Source organism: Protopterus annectens, chromosome 2.part1 (assembly GCF_019279795.1).
Source record: "Protopterus annectens isolate FY-2018-M chromosome 2.part1, PAN1.0, whole genome shotgun sequence".
NCBI lineage: Eukaryota > Metazoa > Chordata > Ceratodontiformes > Protopteridae > Protopterus > Protopterus annectens.
Window position 1 is genome coordinate 943,554,201 of NC_056729.1, and position 20,232 is coordinate 943,574,432.

Below are 20,232 nucleotides of genomic sequence, written 5' to 3' on the forward strand. Positions count from 1 at the left end.
CCGCACCTTTAATGAAAGTTTGCATAGTCTGCTGCTCATCAATGGAGGATCCATGGATTCGTGGAATTTAGAGATAGCCGCTAGTTGGACTTTAATAGTAGAGACAGAAGATCCTTGATTAAACAGGGATGTTAAGAATTTCAAAACCTCTGGGATTGGAGCAGTGATAGGGTCTAAGCCCTGAGTTGAGCCAGATAGCAAACCTCTTCCACTTACTGAGGTACAATTTCTTAGTGGTGGGTTTGTGGGCTGAAGATAAAATGTGAATAACTTCCGGGTCTAATGTGTGACTTCTGACTAAAGTCGGAAGTGGAGGAGCCAAGCTGTCAACTTCAAGGAGTGAAGGGACTGATGCTGTCGTCCCGACTGATGAATTAGCAGATCCGGAGTTAGATCTAAAGTCCAAGGATCGTCCACCGCATGTTTCTTCAGGTAGGGAAACCATACCTGACAGGGCCAGTATGGAGCAATCAGTATCATTGTGGACCCCAATTGAGAAGCTTTTTGAATGACTTTGGAGAGAAGTGGAATCGGAGGAAAGGCATAAAGTAGCCCTGTTGGCCAAGGTTGTGCTAGAGCATCCATAGCTGCTTCCCCCTGATGTGGAGTCAAGGAGAAGAACCTTTTGCACTTCGTGTTTAGTGGTGTTGCAAATAGGTCACAGCACGGCGTCCCCCATCTCCTGAAAACCTGAGCTGCTACTGTTTCATTTAGGGACCACTCGTGAGGAGAGAGAATTGTTCTGCTTAATCTGTCTGCCAATATATTTGATTTCCCGGGAATGTGGGTCGCTACCAAGAAGCGGCTGGTAGCTACAGCCCATTCCACACCCTCATGGCCTCTCTGCAAAGGGGTAAGATCTGGTCCCTCCTTGTTTGTTTAGATACCAGACCACCGACATGTTGTCTGTGTGGATGGCGATTATGCCCTGAGGAGAAACTTGTGTAAGGCCTGTAGGGACAGAAGTACAGCCCTCATCTCCAATACATTGATGTGGAGAAAAGTTTAGTCTGGAAGCCAGGAGCCCTGAACTAACCTGCCCAGACAATGCCCCCACCCTGTCTGGGAGGCATCTGTCGTCAGGGTGACCACTGGAGAGGGAATAACAAAGGACTTCCTTGATTTAGATTGGATGTCTGAAGCCACCAGCGAAGGTCCCGTTTGCATGTTTCTGTAATCATAATGGGATGATTGAGGGAAGGTCCTGAAAGGACCATTGAGTTGACAATAGCCACTGAAGAATCCTCATGTGCAATCTTGCCAGAGGAACTAGAAGAACCGTGGCAGACATCGAACCTAAAACTTGTAGGACCATCCTGGCTGGGGCTTTGGATCTTGAAATCAGGGCTTGAACTTGACCTTGTAAAGTTTGGATCCTTTCGGTAGGAAGAAAAGCAGCATCAATTTTGAGTCTATCTCTGCTCCTATGAACCTTATGCTGAGAGGGCAGCAAGACAGACTTTGACCAATTGAATGTAATTCCCAGGGTAGCACCCAGGGAGATGGTGGCTTTGAGGTTGTCCATTAGTAGATGCCTGGTGGTGGCAGTCAGGAGCCAGTCGTCCAGATAGGGAAACACTTGGAATCCAAGACTCCTCAGGTGAGCAGTCACTACTGCCAAACACTTGAGTGAACACCCTGGGGGCTGTGGTGAGACCAAAGGGCAGTGCACAAAATTGGAAATGACTGTCTCCCAGGCTGAAGCACAGATACCTCCTGGACGCCTGATGTATCGGTATGTGATAATAGGCGTCCTTGAGGTCTATGGAGCACATCCAAACATCCTTCTCCAACAATGGGAGAATGGATTGTAACGTGACCATTCGAATTTGGATTTCGTGACGGATTGGTTTAGTCTGCTGAGATCCAATATTGGTCTCAGGTCCCCTGTCTTTTTTGGCACTAAAAAGAACCTCGAGTAATTTCCGGATCCGATCTGGTCTGTGGGGACCAGTTGGATGACTCCTTTTTCTAGCAGCTTTAAAGCTTCTGCGGCTGCAATTTCCCTTTGACTGGGTGGTGGGTCCGGGATTTTTTTGGACGGTGGGGGTGAGTATGTGAAGGGGATGGTGTAACCTCCGGCAATGATCCGAAGCACCCATCTGTCCTGAGTGATTGACACCCAGGCTTTTAGGTGCTTGGTAAAATGGCACCCGACTGGCTCCGGAGCAGCACAGCCGGGCAATCCCTCATGAGGTGTGGGAGGCTGAAGAGCCACGAAAGGACTCGCGGTCTCCAGAATTGCGGGGCCCTCTGCCGCCTCTGGGATGGCGTCTCCCAGAAAAATTTCCCCGTCCTCTGCCTCTAGAAGGGGAATCTTCCTGCTGTTGAGGAAAAAACTTACGTGATTTACGGAACCACATCTTCCCTCCTCCTTTAGCCTTGGGATAAGGCTGAAAGGGAGTGGAATAACGGGCACCTACAGCAGATAAAGTTTTTCCCTCTTGCTCACAGCGGGTAAGGGTGTCTTTAACCTTAGGTCCAAACAAAGAGGACCCATCAAAGGGAGCGTCGGCGAAGGAAGACTTGAAGGCCTCCAAAACTGACACAACGGAGCCAGGCTTGTCTCCGTAGAGCCATGCCTGTGCCTGCCGCTCTACCGCCCCTTGCTGCATATGAAATGAGCCTCATGGACGAGTTAGAAATTGAAGTAAGGATAGCCAACTGAGAGCTAACCGACTGGGCTAGCTGCTCAGGTAGGTTACCGAGAGGAATCTGACAGCTCCTTGACCAGATCCCTCTGAAGCCTGGTAAAATGTGCCAAATAATTCAGGGACCTTAAAGTAAAGGCCGCTGAAGTCAGGGTGCGCTTCCGTGCGGTCCATGCTCCTAGACTCCTTATTAGGAGGATGGACGGACGTTGAAGCCTCTGCCACGTCCTGTTGTGTAGCAGATGCCACCACCATGGCATCTACAGCCACGCCTTTAGTCAGGAACTCCTTCTCGGGTGGGGCAGACAAAAATTTGTTAGGGCGAGAAGGGACTGGTTCCACGGTATCTGGATGTTCCCGCCCTCCGACAAACTAAATCCAGGAGCTCGTCGAAGGGCGGAGACACCCAGGAGGCGGAGGGCTGAGCCCCAAAGGCCTTGAGGAGCACTGACTCATCAGCAGAGGGGGGTTTGGATATCCAGCCGCCTCGTTGTTTGAGGATCTCTAAGATGTCTGCAAATGAGACATCATCCGAGGGCGACAGGGGACCCCTCCGCATCATCAAGATCAGTGTCCGATGTAATAGACTCAGGGGAGTCCACGTGCTTCCTCTTGCATGATCTCTTCCTTGGGGGTTCCTCTGAAGACAACTCCGAAGAACCCTCAGGAGGAGGGGAACCCCCAATGGGGGTAACCTCAGGCCCAGGGGCTCCGCTGCCTACGGACAGGGGAACTGCCAAAGACCCAGTCTCCACGCCCAGGGAAGGTGCCGGTAAAGCCGGAGAGATGGCCGAAGAAGACTTGGCCAAGGCACTCCTCATAGCTCTGGCCCGGACCCCCAGAATCCTGGGAGTGTCCGGTCCCCAGAGCCATGATATGAGAGGGAAGTCGCGCAGGCGAAGCACCGAGAGGGAGGCTCGGAACCGATAGCATAGGTCCCGAAACATCACCCCAGGGCACAGCCGAAGAAGTCCGTGTACCAAACTCGGACCCGAAGGCGGGGTTGGAGTAAGGGTCGGAGCCGACCCTAAGATCTCCACCGGCTCCAACAGCACCTGCTCAGCCGGAGCCGGCGGTCGGAGGAGGAATAGCAATGACATGGGCATGGGCCATCGGCTCCGAAGCCAACTGGGTCGGAGCCGAAACAAATTTTTGAAAGACTGGGGACTGGAACAGTCTTTGGAGCACCCTGTCTATATCCGAATCCGACATCCTCGATGACCTAGAGGATACTGAACGGGTTCGAGATGGCCTCTCCAACGGCCCCAAAGGGCTAGGGGACCGGCTCCGAGGCGACTCGATGACTATCGGCGCCGAAGGAATACCCACACTAGTGAGACTTCGCTCTTTGGCATAAGCGTGCCGAGTCGGAGCCGAGGGATCGGCTCCGAACCCATCAGTCAGAATGTAGGCGAGATAGGATCACATAACATCTATAATTGTGAATATAAATATGCAACTGCTATCATAAAAATATCAATAAATACAAATACCTATAACCATCCTATGCAAGGGCTAAAAATGTATGATGATGTTTACACAATTTTCATAGTTTTAGTGGATGTTTTTAGTTTAACCTTTTTTTGATATTTAGATTAAATTATGTACTTATAATAGTAGGTTATATACCATACATATGCACCTTACATACCCTTATAGGAAGTGGTTTATGTATCATCCTGTATGTGTTTTAGTCTAATATTTTACAAAATTTCATGTATTGCCTTATATATTATAATATTATGAGTATTTATATATTTATATGTGTACATAATATAGAATGTTTTTATATGCATTATTTAGTGTAGGGACTCAACATGTCAATATATATGTGAAATGTATCTTTAAGCTATTTTTGGCTGTTTTTTTTAAATTAATTATGTCATTAAGCAATTAGGAGATGAGTATATATAGGAAGTTGCCACAGCTCTTAAATGTTCTGATGAAGACTGTGGTACAGTTGAAAGCGCTTAACCAGGAATTGTTGTCGTGATTGGGTTCGAATAAAATATTCATACATCCTTGTCATATGAGCAGTGATTCATTTTCAGTACATCTGGTTCTGTTACAGTGTAACCTACAAACCTGCCTAAAATCTAAGCTTGAATCTTGCTATAATAAAATTGCTAAGTTTGCCACCAATGCAAAATACACGTCTCACCACTGCATAGCCCTCCACAGTCTCAACTGGGTTGAACTTCCACTTCACCTTACCTACATTCAGCTAGTCTTAGCACGTAAAATCATTAATTCACCCATGGCCTGCCCAGCCTTAAATACAATCTTTAACTCATACGTACCAAACAGACCTCTTAGGTCAGAAAATAAACAGCTTGTTCAAGAGCATCATCCCATGAAAGCAGTTGGAAAAAACTTAAACTCCTTCTCCATAGCTAAAATCTGAAACACCCTCCCCTTATCTTTAAGATCCAGCTACAGTCTCAAAACTTTCAAAATTGTACTTAAGAGACACCTTTCTAAGTCCTGGACATGCTCCTGCTCATCCCCAGGCTGATAAATCAGACTTCTTCAAACATCTTCCTCCCTCCATTCATACTGTTAGCTTTGTCTGCTTTAATCACCTTACTTTGACCTCTTTTAGGTTCATAGGTGTGTGCTAGGCTAATGGCCCTGGGGCCTTTACAAGCCTAGCCATAGGATTACCGTGGCATAGTGCCACCCAACTTTAGTTCCCAGTGCTTCTTCCTGGATGCAAAACCCTTAGTAATGAGATGTGCCACATAGAAGGACTTTCTGACCACAGTGGCAATGTCGTGGTCAAAAGAGAGGTTGCTGTCAACCTGTATTCCCAGATCTCTTATAACACCTTCTGTGTTCAGTGGACTACCATCGATGTGGTAATTCATGGGAACTGGGTTTTTCTCAAAGGCATTGATGACACATATTTTGGCATTGAGCTTAAGGCCATGGTTCTACACCAGTCATTGGTCTCAGTGAGGCCTTTCCTAGGATGTCAGCATCACTTGGGGAGTTAATAATGGCTCCCAACTTGCAATCATCTGCGAACTTTGTCAGCCAGAGTCCCTTTGTGTTGGCCTGGAGTTCTGAGATGTAGATACCAAACAAGAGTGGACCCAGGACCGATCCCTGTTGGACTCCACTCGTGAGTGGTCAGCAGTCTGACTTGGAGTCAGCTACTTTCACACTGTGGGTTGTATCTGTGACCCAGTTTGCAATCCACCTAGTGAGTTTTTCTATGATTCCTGAGTGGGGAATGGTATCAAAGACCTTGGCCAGATCAAGGTAGGCTGTATGAACCAACATGCCTTCATCCCCAGCTCTGGTGACTGACTCAAAGAAGTTGACCAAGTTGAGCTGGCATGATCTACCCTTCTCAAAACCAAACTGTATGGGATCCAGAGTTTGGAGATTCCCTGTATCCTTGTTTATTAGGTCCATGATTATAGGATGATGCGCTCTTCCTCTCTCATCCTCTTTTATTCTCTTAACTCTATCTGACTAAACTGATATTCTATTTTTTCTCTTATGACTAACCTAATATACTATTTTCTCTTATTCTTCTTCTCTTCTTCCTTGTTTCCTATTACTACACCCCTACTTATTTCTTTTCTAAAGTACCTTCTCTACTACTACAATTTTTCCTTATGACTACACCAATAATTTTGGCATGAATAGCATAGTCACTTCATGTAAAATAATGTAGCTATACTATGTACATATTGTGGTTATATTTGCCAGTGACGAGGTGAAATAATTATTTTTGCTACTGTTAACATTTTTGTTTATACTACAACAATGTATCTTTTGTTTGACTTTTGTGGAGCTTTTCTCCCTGGGCCTCCACTGAAAATAGGGATCTGAAGTAGGCAGACTTCATTCGTCTGCAACCTGTGGGTATCGGATCCGATCTCGGATCCGAGCCGGCAATTCAAAAGCTTAGGCTCCGAGCTCCTAGCTCCTCCCTCTTACCCATAACCCCTTGCCAAGCCCTGACTGACCTCAGATTTCGTTTGCCGCTTTTCAAGAAGCAACGGAATTCTAGAGCTCCTGGCGTTGGTTGAGATGAGTAGATTTTTTGACTGAAAAAGTTTTCAAATTCTCTGTTTTTGTCATTAATATAGTTAGTGTTGTGTGTGGTTAAGGCTTTCCTCCCTCTTTAGTTAATTTTTCTCGGGTTTTCGTAGTTTGTTTGTGTGTGTGTGTTTTTAGGCCTTAGGTTTGTGATGTCTGAAGCCCCTAAGGCTGTTTTCTCAAAATGTACCGAGTGTGGCCATAAGCTGTCCCCAGCAGATGGTCACACTCGGTCGTCATCTTGGGGTTGAACACCTGTCTTCTGGTTGTACCATTTGTGCAGGGTTCAACCCCCGGGCTTTAAGGGAACGTGAAGTTGGTGCTGGCGGGTCTTTTACCCCCAGATACTGCTTCGCCTCTGTCCCTTCCATTCAGCAACCTGTTGCTGTGAGTTCTCCCCTCCGGCTGGGACTCAACCTCCCTTAAAATTGCCGGAGGAAGGATTCTTCGAGGGAAAGACAGAAGGAGAGGCACAGGAGAAGCACCACAAGAGGAGAGCCGAGACTTCTAGTTCGGCTCCTCCATCTAAGCTGGCCTCCCTGTGCCTTCTAGTCTTCCTCCTCCTCCTCGGCTCCACTCCCCTCGGTTCTCTCCTGGACCCGCGGAGGAGGAGGCTAGCCCTTCCAGGAGGTCCCCGAGGCGGTTCTCTAGGTCCGCTTCGGTGGCCTCCTCTAGATCAACTTTTTCGATGAGCGAAGCTGATATGGACCGGATGATGAGGAAATTCATCCAGGCCCAAATGCAAATGGGAGTGCTCCTAGCCCCCCCCCCATCCGGGAGGGGCTTGACCCCTTTTTCGCCTTAGCTCCTTCTCCGACCCATACCACGGGTTCGAGCTATCGGCGCCGTGCAGATTTGGATCCGGGGTGGTTCGATCCGATAGGTCGGAGCACCTCGGATCCGTCCCATCCCTTGAGTGCTTGGTACCGGACCCGACCTCTCGAGCCGAGGCGAGCCTCGGATCCGAGGGAGCTGGTGTCTTGGCTCCGTTCAGGTCGGAGCACACTGGTCTCGGATCCGACGGTTTCGGCTCCAACTCCGATCCGTGCGTTGGATCCGAGTGGGGGTCGGCTCTCGGGGCTTAGAGAAGCTGGCTCCCCCTCGGCTTTCAACGTTATGGAAAGGGCACTGTCAAGTACATCCGGACCCCCGGTCCCTGCCACGGCTCCATCCCGCACTCCTTTGCAGTTGGGCCAGGCCCCCACCAGCCGGTCCCAGGTACAGCCCGCCTCGATGTCCCAAGTGGTTCCCTTGGAACATCCATCAGCTGAAGAGTACTCCTCGGACAGCCCCCCCGATGAAGTACCTCGGAAGCGCAAGTGCAAGAGGAGGCACATGGACTCCCCTAAGTCCGTCACTGAAGACACGGACTTGGATGAAGGGGAAGGCTCCCCTAGGTCACCCCCTGAGGACGTCTCATTTGGAGACATCATGGAGATGTTAAGGATCAGGGGGTGGTCTGCCCCAAGGCTTCTTGGATGAGTCTGTGTTCTTGGAGGCATTCGAGGCGGGCCCTTCTACCTCTTGGGTGTCCTCCTGCTGACCCCTGGTGGATCTTATATCCATCAGGGCGTGGAAGGATCCGGACACCATTGAGCCAATCCTAAGCCCGGACCGCATTCTTTCTCCTCCATCAGACCGCACCCACTGGAGTAAGGGTCCCCAGTAGATGCCATGATGATGGCTGCAGCCACGAAGAGGGAATTGGCCCAGGAGAGTCCCTCCGTCCATCCTCCGGGCAAGGAGTCCCGTTCGTCCCGTTCGATGGATCGCATTGGGAAGCGAGTTTTTAGTTCAGCGACCTTCTCCTTGAGAGCGCTGAACTACATGGCACATGTCATCAGGATGCAGCGGGATCTGATTAAAGAATACGCTGCATCTCCCCCGGAGTCCATCTCGAGTGAGGATAAACAGGTTTACTCCACCCGAATGGCCACTCTCAGATCAGTATCCAATACATCTATGCGGCTGCTGTCTCATGCTACTGAGGGAGCCGCTAGAGCCAGCGGAGCAGGCCTTGTCATGAGGCGACAGGCCTGGCTCCGCCATTGTGACTTTGCAGAGCCCTTCAAGGCGACCTTCGCGAATGCCCCTTTCGATGGTTCTGCCTTGTATGCAAGACTGTTCGCGAGACATTAGTCCACAGCGAAAAGGACGGGAAGACGCTGTCTGCCGTCGGAGTCCGCTTCTCAGCTCCCCAGAGGTCCTTCTCTAAGAACCAAAAGGGACAGAAGAAGATGTGGTTCCGAAGTCGCAGCAGTCCCAACCTGCTCGGATAACCAGTCCTTCCGTGGCAGAGGAGGACGGGAGGTCGTCGTGCCAGAGGCAGGGGCTCCTGGCAATTTTGGGTCCAGAGAACCCTTCTCTGAGAGACCCACGCAGCAGCCCTGAAGGGTTGCCCGGCTGTCCGTCTCTGGAGGCAGTCGGGGGGCGGTTTTCGATGCACCTGACTTCTTGGGCGTCCATAACAACAGACAGTTGGGTGCTTCACTTATATCCAGAGGATATTCAATACCCCTATTCAAGATTCCCAAATCTCGCAGCCTCCCAGATGTTCCACCCAACCAAAGGGAGGCGGCAGCTATCGAAATCGAGCAGCTGCTAGAAAAAAGAGCCATCCAGCGTGTCCCCCCAGATCAAGCCGGATTAGGGTTTTACTCCAGGTTCTTTTTGGTGCCAAAGAAGACGGGGGACTTAAGACCAATCTTAGACCTTTCCCAGTTGAACCTGTCAGTAACCAAGCAAAAGTTCGGATGGTCACCCTGCAATCTATACTCCCCCTCTTGAGGGAGAACGACTGGATGTGTTCCATAGACCTCAAGGATGCGTACTACCACATTCGGATGGACAGACGATCCAGGAGGTTTCTTCGCTTCCGGCTGGGAGTCAGTCATTATCAGTTCAGGGTCCTCCCCTTTGGTCTCACCTCAGCCCCCAGGGTGTTTACCAAGGTGCTAGCGGTGGTAGCGGCCCACCTGAGGCTCCAGGGATTACAGGTCTTTCCGTACCTGGACGACTGGCTCCTGACGGCATCATCAAGGCATCTTCTGTGCTCAGCCAGGGATTACTTTCTTCAACTAGCACCAAGGCTGGGCATCACGATCAACTGGGAGAAATCTTTTCTGAATCCAACTCAAATTATAGATTTCATAGGAGGAAGACTAGACACCAGATCAATGCGAGCCTTCCTCACCCCAGACCGTTTCGCCAGCCTGAGGTGTCATGTGACAGCAATCCTGCAACCATCTCCAACTGCAGCTTCGGTCCTGAGGGCCCTAGGTTCTATGGCGGCAGCTATTCGCTTCTAATTCATGCCCGTTTACGCGGGTTCTTCAATGGACCCTTCAAGTTCAGTGGTCTCCTCTTTGTTCGTCTCTAAACGCCCGATTGCGGTCAGCAGGCGTGCAGGGACTCCCTTCTGTGGTGGCTTCTTTCTCCGGAGCCCTGGCAGGGAGACCTTTTGCTGCATTTCCCGAGCCACAGTGACCACGGACGCTTCTTGCCTCGGGTGGGGGCATTCTGCGGGAAAGATTGTCCAAGGCACGTGGAATCCCACAGAGACGTCATTGCATATAAATGTCCTGGAAATGAGGGCGGTGCTCTTAGCGTTGCAAGCACTTCACCACGTTCTTCCTTCAGGGACTATTGCGATTCAGACAGACAACATGTCGGTGGTCTGGTATATCAACAAGCAGGGAGGAACCAGGTCTTACCCCCTTTGTCGAGAGGCCATGAGAGTCTGGGAATGGGCAATTTCCACCAAACGCTTTCTGGTAGCAACGCACATTCCGGGAAAGTCCAACATCCTTGCGGACAAGCTCAGTCGCACCATCCTTTCTCCACACGAGTGGTCCCTCAATCTTCAAGTAGCGAAGAAGATTTTTGCCGTTTGGGGCAACCCTGTTGCGATCTTTTGCTTCTCCCTCAAACGCCAAATGACAATTTCTTCGCTCTGCTTCCCCACCGGGAGTTCCCGAGGGATGCTCTGGTGCATGCTTGGCCTCCCGGTCTCCTTTATGCCTACCCTCCACTTCCTCTGATGCAGAGGCTTCTGCAGAAAGCCAACAGTTTGGGGAGCAGAATGATTCTCATTGCCCCATTCTGGCCTCGACAACCTTGGTTCCCTTTGTATGGTCTCACAAAATCAATCCACCATGGATTCTGGATCCAATTTCGATCTCATCTCTCACCCTCTGGGAATGCCAGTTCCCAATCTGCGGACCCTGAAGTTGACAGCTTGGCTGCTCCAATTCCAACCTTAATTAGGACTCCCGGTATCTCTTCACCGGTCAAGGCCATTTTGGTGGCTGCTCATAAACCTTCCACCAGACAGGTTTATGGGAGTAAATGGAAGAGGTTCTCTATATGGGCAGGACAGAGAACTGTGGATCCTTTTTCAGCACCTATCTCTGCTGTGCTGGATTTTCTAACAGACCTCTTTCATCAAGGGGCTAGTTCTTCCACGATTAAGGTACAATTGGCAGCTATCTCACATTATCACATTGGTCATGACACAGCTCCCCTTATGACAGCGAAATTATGCAAAACTTTTCTCAAAGGAGTTTTTTTGTTAAGGCCTCCAGTCAAGGAGGTTGTACCGCCTTGGGACTTGTCTTTAGTCCTGCAGGCCCTTACTGCTCCTCCCTTCGAGCCTGCAGCTTCTGCTGATTTAAAATACCTTTCCTGGAAGACTGCCTTTCTGGTAGCTATCACTTCAGCCAGAAGGGTGTCTGAGCTTCAGGCTCTATGTGTCAAACCACCTTATCTTTCTTTCTTCCCTGATAGGGTGTGCCTCAGGACCAATCCATCTTTTCTTCCGAAGGTTTCTTCTGAATCCAACATTAACCAGTCAATCAATTTGCCTGTATTTTTTCCCAAGTATTCAAACAGAGGAGAATACAAATTGCATTCCTTGGATGTTCATAGACAATTACGTTTTTATATTAACAGGACAGCTGGCCACAGGAAATCAGATCAGCTGTTCGTCTCCTTTGCTAAATTTGCTCTGGGTAAAGCAATATCTAAAGTCACTCTATCTAAATGGATTGCTAATTGCATTCTGCAGGCATATGGCACTTCAGGCAGACCTGCTCCTCAAAGGGTTACGGCTCATTCTACTAGGGCAGTTTCTACGTCAGCCGCCTTTAAGTCCCGTGTTTCGTTGGATGATATCTGCGCGGCAGCTACTTGGGCCTCGCCTCATACTTTTATTTCTCATTACAAGGTGGATGTTGTTTCTAGAGGAAGAGCATCCTTTGGCTCAGCGGTGCTCCGGAACATCCTTCCATGATGGCCGCCCAAGATTCAGGTAGCTAGGGACTCTGTCCCACAGGTTGCAGACGAATGAAGTCTGCCTACTTCAGATTTAGAAGTTATGTACTCACCATAACGTTCCATCTGAGTAGGTGACTTCATTCGGATGCAACCATCCCCCCGACCTTTATAGAGCGAGTATTTATGCTGTTTTAGTGTACTGTGGTCAGTATTTTGAGGCAAACTCAATCTGAGGTCAGTCAGGGCTTGGCAAGGGGTTATGGGTAAGAGGGAGGAGCTAGGAGCTCGGAGCCTAAGCTTTTGAATTGCCGGCTCGGATCCGAGATCGGATCCGATACCCACAGGTTGCATCCGAATGAAGTCACCTACTCAGATGGAACGTTATGGTGAGTACATAACTTCTAATTTTTTGACCCAGTTGGACTTTCCCAATAAACAAATGTCAAATAAATAAATCAATAAATAAATAAATACATTTACTTAATTTATCACTGATATGCTGCTCAGCTGTGAATTCTGAACAACATATTAACATGGAAGTGGGTCTATGCTGTGCTCCCAAACAGCACACCATCTGTTATGTATAGCCATTGTCCCATAAGTTTCTTCAGTGGGACCAGCCTGTATGCAGGTGTCATCCATTTTATGAACTGAGTACAGTTAATGTGTATGTGTGGTGTGTGAGTGGCATAGTGTGTGTTCACAGAAGGTTAAGACCAATTACACAATCTTGTCCCTTTGAATCCAGTGCTTTATGAATCGCAAAGGCTAACCCCACCATGTACATTGTTGAATCCAGTGCTTTATGAATCGCAAAGGCTAACCCCACCATGTACATTGTTTTATGAATAATGTCCAATGTGATTATTTTACATATCTTTCCACCAAGTCACAAGCTACCATACATTAAATCATTGTAACCAGGCAGTTGTTTGCAGCGCACACTAGGTTGAGTCGAAGCTTCATCAAGTAGCATGCTTGCTGTAGAAAAAAGGTCCTTTCATCCAAGTTGCAGTTACTTTGGTGCTGATTATTTAAATGTTCTTCATGCTAGTTGATTTCACATGTTTTACTTTCTTTAGCAAGCAGTTGTATGAAATTGTTCAGAATCCATTTGACCATTCTTCTGAACTCTTTGGATTCTCTCAGTAATATGTACGTATGAAAGTTTTAGATGTGAGTTAATTTCAGTACTGACATTTTTTCTGGTGTGGTGCCTACATTATGTAGTTAAGGCTTTGCCTTGTGTAACATTAAGTGGTTTACCTGTATAGAAAGCTTTATCTTTTTTGTATGAAAATTGCTCTCTTTTTCTTAGTTGCAGGACAGCTTGGTGATACATGATTGATTGAACTTTATTTCACTAAAACTAAGACATACCATTTATAGCTCACTAGAAGATGATCTGACAGATTTTGGAGACAGTAAAATGTGTGTTTTTATTACAAAATTAAGTATTTCTGTTTCTTTAAGATTTAGAGATGTCAGATCTAACTGTAATAGTTTGGGACTGTAAGGATATGGCCCCTCATGGAGATTGCACAAGTTTAAAAAATAGTTATGGCATGTACGTTGTGGTCAGGTTGCTGTAGTTTAAATTGCGAATTTAGTGATGGCTTGTCAGTGAAAGATAATCTAATCGATTGTGTTTCATCAAACTGCCTATGTTTTCAAAAGAAAACTCTTAGAAATAGGAGCCCCTGTGTCCATTGTGCATCTATAAAAACTTCATTTTGTAGTCACGAATGATAAGCTGTCACATAAAAACAAATATATATGAAACTTTTATGTTTCAGATTATTTTACATACCATTGGCTTCCACATGCACAATATCCCTTGGTTTCAGATGAAGATGACTGATCACCAAGGAAGAAAAATGCCATACAATGCGTATGCTCTTGACTTCTATAAACATGGTTCACTGGATGCAATTACAGATGACAATGAGTAAGTATTTTTTTTCTATTAACTGCTAATGAAAGTGTTGTTATTTCAGATATTCCCAGTGTATCCTGTGATATGTATCACCTAATTAACAACATTGTTTCAGAGGCCATGCAGTGACTGAGCCCATTATAGGGATTTACAGCACATTTTACTATTTGAGCAAGTGTAATACATGCAAGCAAGTCTGTTAGGTAAATATGTTTTAAAATAATTATAGTTGCAAAGCCTGTCGCACATCAACCACCACATGACCTTTCATAAACCAATGAGTGTCTTTTTCTAGGAGTATGAAAAAGAGACCCTTTTAAATGTGTGAGAATTATTATTACATATTTAGCTATTTGTATAAAAATACTTTGAGCATTTGATCATGAAGCTGGCAAAAGAAGTTTACCATATATTAATTTTACTCCCTTGAGTTTTGTTTGTTTTTTTTTTTAAAGAAATTGACTTACCAGCAGATACTAGTCATGGCTCTGCCCAGTTTGAATATAACTATATATGCAGCTGACCTGATCTTGCTAAAAGGTGCTAGAACCGATTATATCTATTCATTTTCCTACTCGTTAACCTAGTATGTAAGCTTGACCTGTAGATCTCTCTCAGCCACAAACCAGATCACAAGGGCAAGGCTAGATAAAACATATAAATATACAGATAACCTAGCATATTCAATGAAGCTCCATGTTTCCTGGAGGTCACAGGAAACCATGGTACTTAGAGATAACCCACACATAGCTGTGGAGAACATAAAAGCTTGAAACAGACAGTGAGTAGAAGTCAGGATTGAGCTCCTGGCTTTGGTGTTGGGAGCCAGAGATCGTTCCACTGAGCCATCATGCTGTCCAGAAACTTTATAGATTCATAGGTTCATAGGTGTGTACTAGGCTAATGGCCCTGGAGCCTTTAGTAGCCTAGCCCATAGGATTACCCTGGCATTGTACCACCCGACCTTAGTTCCCAGTGCATCTGTTGAATAGAGCCACTGGAGTGATCCCCGGGGTGAATTTTCTATTTCCCATCCACTCATGAAGGTTTCTCTTGAAGAGGGCCAGTGAGGTGCTCTATTTGACATGTATGGGAAGTCTGTTCCAGAGCATGGGCAGTCTCTGGGTTATAAAACTGTCCCTCCAGCATGTTCTGTTGATTGTGGTAATGAGGTTGCGGTCTCTGAAGCATGTGGTGTGCAGGGATTGGGATTTCTTTAGATGTAGCATTTCTAACAGAGCTGGGTCAGACATGGCTTTGTAATTCAAGCAGAGATCGCTTCTAAGTAAGCGATATGAGACAGAATAATTGGGTTTTTTTGAGTGTGTCCATATAGGACAAGTGTTTAAGGCCTAGGATCCTCTATGTGAGGTACTTTTGCGTCCTTTCCAATTGTTGCAGGTGTCTAGTGATGTACATGCCAAATGGGGCATTGTACTCAATGACTGGCCTAATGAGGGAAGAGTAGAGAGAGACAATGACCTCTTTCTTCCTGGATGCAAAACCCTTAGTAATAAGATGTGCCACATAGAAGGACTTTCTGACCACAGTGGCAATGTGGTGGTCAAAAGAGAGGTTGCTGTCAACCTGTGTTCCCAGATCTCTTCTAACCCCGTCTGTGTTCAGAGGACTACCATCAATGTGGTAACTCATGGGAACTGTTTTTTTCCCAAAGGGGATGATGACACACTTTTTGGCATTGAGCTTAAGGCCATGGTTCTGACAACAGTCGTTGGTCTCAGTGAGTCCTTTCTGTAGGATGTCAACATCACTTGGGGAGTTAATAGTAGCTCCCAACTTGCAATCGTCTGCAAACTTTGTCAGCCAGAGTCCCGTCATGTTAGCCTGGACATCAGAGAAGTAGATACCAAACAGGAGAGGACCCAGGACTGAACCCTGTGGGACTCCGCTCATGACTGGTCGCAGTCTGACTTGGAGTCAGCTACTTTCACATTGTGGGTTCTGTCTGTGAGCCAGTTTGCTAGGCTGTATGAACCACCTTGCCTTCATCCACAACTCTGGTGACTGACTCATAGAAGTCGACCAGGTTGAGCAGGCATGATCCAGCCTTAACAAAACCAAACTGTGTGGGATCCAGAGTTTGGGGATTCCCAATATCCTTGTTTGTTAGGTCCATGGTGTTGCGTTCCATAGCTTTGCATATCAGACTCATCAGACTCATCAGGCTAATGGGGCGATAGTTCCCAGGGTCTGTAATCCCTCCTCCTTTGTGGAGATGGATGACTGTAGCAGTGCACCATTTGGTAGGGACAAAGCCTGTGGTGAGGCTGTGGTTGAACAGGCCACACAGGTGAGGTGCAAGTTCACTCTGTAGTTCATGTAGAACATGGCCAGGGATATTGTCAGGTCCCATAAAAGCTATATTCTTGGCCTTGGACAGTGCTGTTTTAACCTGTGCATCAGTAATACTGGATGCCTGGCAATCTACTGGTATTATGATTGGTCTTTTGTGGGGGGTAAAGTTGGCACTGAATCTATCGGCCTGTATATTGGCAATATCTGTTGGCTCAGTATAGGCGGTAGCTCAGAGCAAATCTGGGTATTGCAATGGAGATTCTTTGCATAACTATAGAAGGCCTTGTGCTTGTCTGTACTATCTGCTGCAATTCTGTTTTCATAGCTAGCTTTAGAAGATTTGATGAGGGATCTCAACTTTTTGTTGAGGCTGATAAAAGAGTTTTTCCAGTCTTGGGACTTCACCTTATTCCACATCAGTTTCCTTTCTTCTGTTGTAGAGTTTGTTTTTGGCAGGAGACCTCCAGATTGGCTTCCTTTTTTTGGAGGAGAGCATCTTGGTTCTATTGGGTATGGCGAGATCCATGCATTTGTGTACATGTTTATACAATGCATTGGTGTGTGATTTGGCAGTCATGCAACTATTCTCCATTTGCATGGGTACCGTGAAGTTAGTTTTTAGGAGCCCAAAGTTAGCGTTGGAGAAGTTTTTCATGGTGGTTATCTTTGCGGGGGGGGGGGATGTATATTTCCATGGTGATTAGTTTGTGGTCAGATCTAACCAGGGAGGAGTTGACTATTGGTGTAGAGCAATGGTCGCCCATGTTAGTAATGACCAGGTCAAGGATGTTGCTACCTCTAGTGGGGGTAAGAACGAGCTGGTCCAGGACATTGGAATTAATGAATTCCAGGAAATGGGCAAGTGTATTGGTACATGAGTAGTTTTCCCAGTTACTGGAGGGGTAGTTGAAGTCACCCAGTATGAGAGTGTTAGGCTGGACCCTAATATTCTCCAGGGTGCTTAGAAATGTGGAGTGTGAGTCTTGGGACATGTTTGGGGACCTATAGCAGGCTACGACCTGAATTGCCGTCTTACCGAGTGTTAACTGCACCTGAAGTATCTCTTATGCGTTATGTTGGGCTACCATTCTGGAGGTGTGTGCATCCTTTATGAATATGGAAACACCACCGCCTTTGGAGCTTCGGTCCAAGTTCTGAGGCAGAAAGGTGTGGAATGAGCTATAGCCTGGTATTGCTGGGGTGCTTTTTTCTGCTTTAAACCAGGTCTCTGTTACATCACAAATGTCAATGTTTTCCATTTTGAGGAGTGCTTCGAGCGAGTGCATTTTGAGATTTAGACTTCTAGCATTGAGCAGCATGACCCTCAGATTGCATTTGTTTGTAGCTGTTACAGTGGTAATTTGGTCTTTGGAACATCGCCTAAAAAAGGCAGTATAGGGGTGGCAAGAGTCTTGGCCAGTATCCGGAAGCCCAGGGGTGACAGGTACAGGCCATCTCTGGCAAAGCATCGAGGTCTGTCACTCATGTCATCCCAGACAGACAGATGCTGGATCCCCTTAGAATGAAACCAGAAAGTTAGCCAATTGTTGAAATCAATCATTTTCTGCTCATACTGTGGTATCATTGTGGGTGATGGTAGGAAGCTGCTCAGGGATAGGGTCATACACGTCTGGGCTGAAAAGAATGTATGGAAACTATGGTATTGGCTGGCTGTCAGTAGCAGTTGATTAGTTCTAAATAAAATAACTTAGTCAAGTCTGTCACACCATAAAGGCTGAAGGATGTTGACGCACTCAGTATAACCAATACACTGAATAATTACCTGTCATGTAGAAACTTGCTCTGAACTAGGGGGTATATTTTTCTAATCTCAGGGTTAGAAGAGTCATTTCCCATTGCCTCCTTTAACTCTTCACACAAAACAAACCATCTTCTAGCCACTATGAGTATGCAGATTCGTTTGACTTTCTAAACTCCATGAACGCTTTTGTCTCTCTTTCCAGAAAGGTAGTTGGCTATCAGTGAAGGCCAGGGCTACTGTGTTACCTGTTGTCAGGTATTTTTATGTTTCTTCACCTAGAGTACTGCTTCACAGCATTATACATTGAAAAACTGGAACCAAGGTATTGCCCCCTGCCCCAAGTGGGCCTAGCTTTGGTATAGTTCTTGAGAAAAAGGCATTTTGGGAAGACTGTCTCAGCCACATGGAATGAATTGCATCAACAAGCTAGAAAGGAACAGAACACTGGTATTTTTAAAATTAAGCTATGTTTTGGCTATGTAAAATATTAGTGTTTCAGAGAAAATTACTGAGAATCTATTCAGAGCACTATTAACTTTATAAATTTTTAGCGTTTTGTTTTAGCAACTCTTGGATTCTTTTAGAATGTATATAATTTACAAAGATTTGGTTATAGGCTTGTCAATTATGCTTGTTGTTCTTCTTCTGGTCAGGATAAAACAGACAAACAGTTGTGAGTTCTTTTCATGCAGCTTTATTGTACACAAATACATCAGTGTTGAGGCTTTGTAACTTAAGCTTAAATAAACTTATAAACAGATTGACTTCTACATTCATACATGCCCAAACTCCGGCTGTTCTGTCAAAAAGGCACTGCTGCCTGCACGTGCTCAGTATTTATATTGCACATGCATCACTTCGAAATGCTTCTTAAAGTCACAACACACATACTGTTCTGCATCCTCACTGTTTGAGAAATTGTTCATACAACAATGACATTAATTGACATGCAGATGTACAAAATAATCTTTTGTCATGCAGTTATACAAAACTAGATACATATGAAGCAATCACATCCAGGTTGCTGTGTATTTTTGACTGGGCCTAGAGATACAAACAAACCGTGTGATATAAAAGTTGGAATTGGTTTAGCAACAGGGACTGTCTCTACAGAATGTTCATCTTTGGGGACATTATCAGGAACAGGAGTTGTTGTCTAGACATGTCCTTTTTGCCATCGGAACATTGTCTGGATTGCTCTGAGATTTAGAGTTTGTATCACAGGTACAATGTTGCAATATCGGTTCTGGTACAGGAAGAAGATGTCTGCAGTTTCTCCTATATTCCACACCCTCTACCTCTACTAGGTAGGATCTCGGCTCGGCACAAACACCTGTCACTTGACCAGTCCGGTCGAAGTCTTTTGCCGTTTGCATCCTCACAGTCTCTCCTTTCTCCAACGGATGAAGGAATCTGCTCTTCTTGTCATAACTGGACTTCTGCAAAGATCTCTTTTTAAACAGCTGGGCTTTAATTGTTTATTTATTTATTTTATTTTACTTTTGTTGACCGGGCAGGTCCAACTGGATATAAGTCCATTTTCAGCAGAGGCCCCGGGAGAAAAGCTCCAAATATAGACATTAAAATCAGTCTTTACAAAGTTTAGTAGTTATAATGAGAAAAAATAAAATGATTATCGTATTATCATAGCATGTTCTTACAGAAGCAACAATTAGAAATTAAATACAGACTAAGGGAATACAAATTACGCGTGAGAATAGAAGAGATTTAGTGTAAGGTTTGTTTGAAGGAGAACAGAGAGTACTAGTGGGTCACTGAAAACTAGTCAGGGTTAGTACATGGACAGAGCCAGTGAGTTTTGAGGTGAGTTCTGAGTTGGGATTTGAAACAGGGAAAAGAAGAGCTAGCAGTGAGGTTGTCAGGAAGAGAGTTCCAGGCTTTGCCTATTATGTTTGAGAACAAGGATTTGCCTGCCATATTGTTGGATTTGCTAGTAGATATAAGAAGTTTCTTAGAGGAACGTAGGCTTTTAAGGTTGCAGTAAGGTGTGATAAGGGAGGTGAGTGTAGGGGTGTTAGTAGGTTTGTAGAGGATTTTATGGGCTACGTTGCTCTGTTGTTATTAGAATTAGGCACTAATAAACTGGAAGTAATAGGTAGGGTTGTTCTAGTTTGCCTAGATAGAAGTCTGTGAGCAGGTGAGCCAAGTAGGTTGTCACAGGGTATGTTTCTGAGACTGAGTAGATTCAAAAAGATATCAGTATTGTCACGCTTTGACCT

General features: G+C 46.1%; 1 protein-coding gene across 1 annotated transcript in view; it reads left to right on the forward strand.

Moving 5' to 3' along the window:
- The window catches only part of LOC122794922 (probable ATP-dependent RNA helicase DDX60), a 2,165,155-nt gene that overhangs the window by 2,049,362 nt on the left and 95,561 nt on the right, over positions 1-20,232 (forward strand). Inside the window, exon 38 of the mRNA XM_044063515.1 lies at positions 13,775-13,926. Coding sequence (XP_043919450.1) covers positions 13,775-13,926 — 152 coding nt within the window. The remainder of the gene's footprint in view (positions 1-13,774; positions 13,927-20,232) is intronic.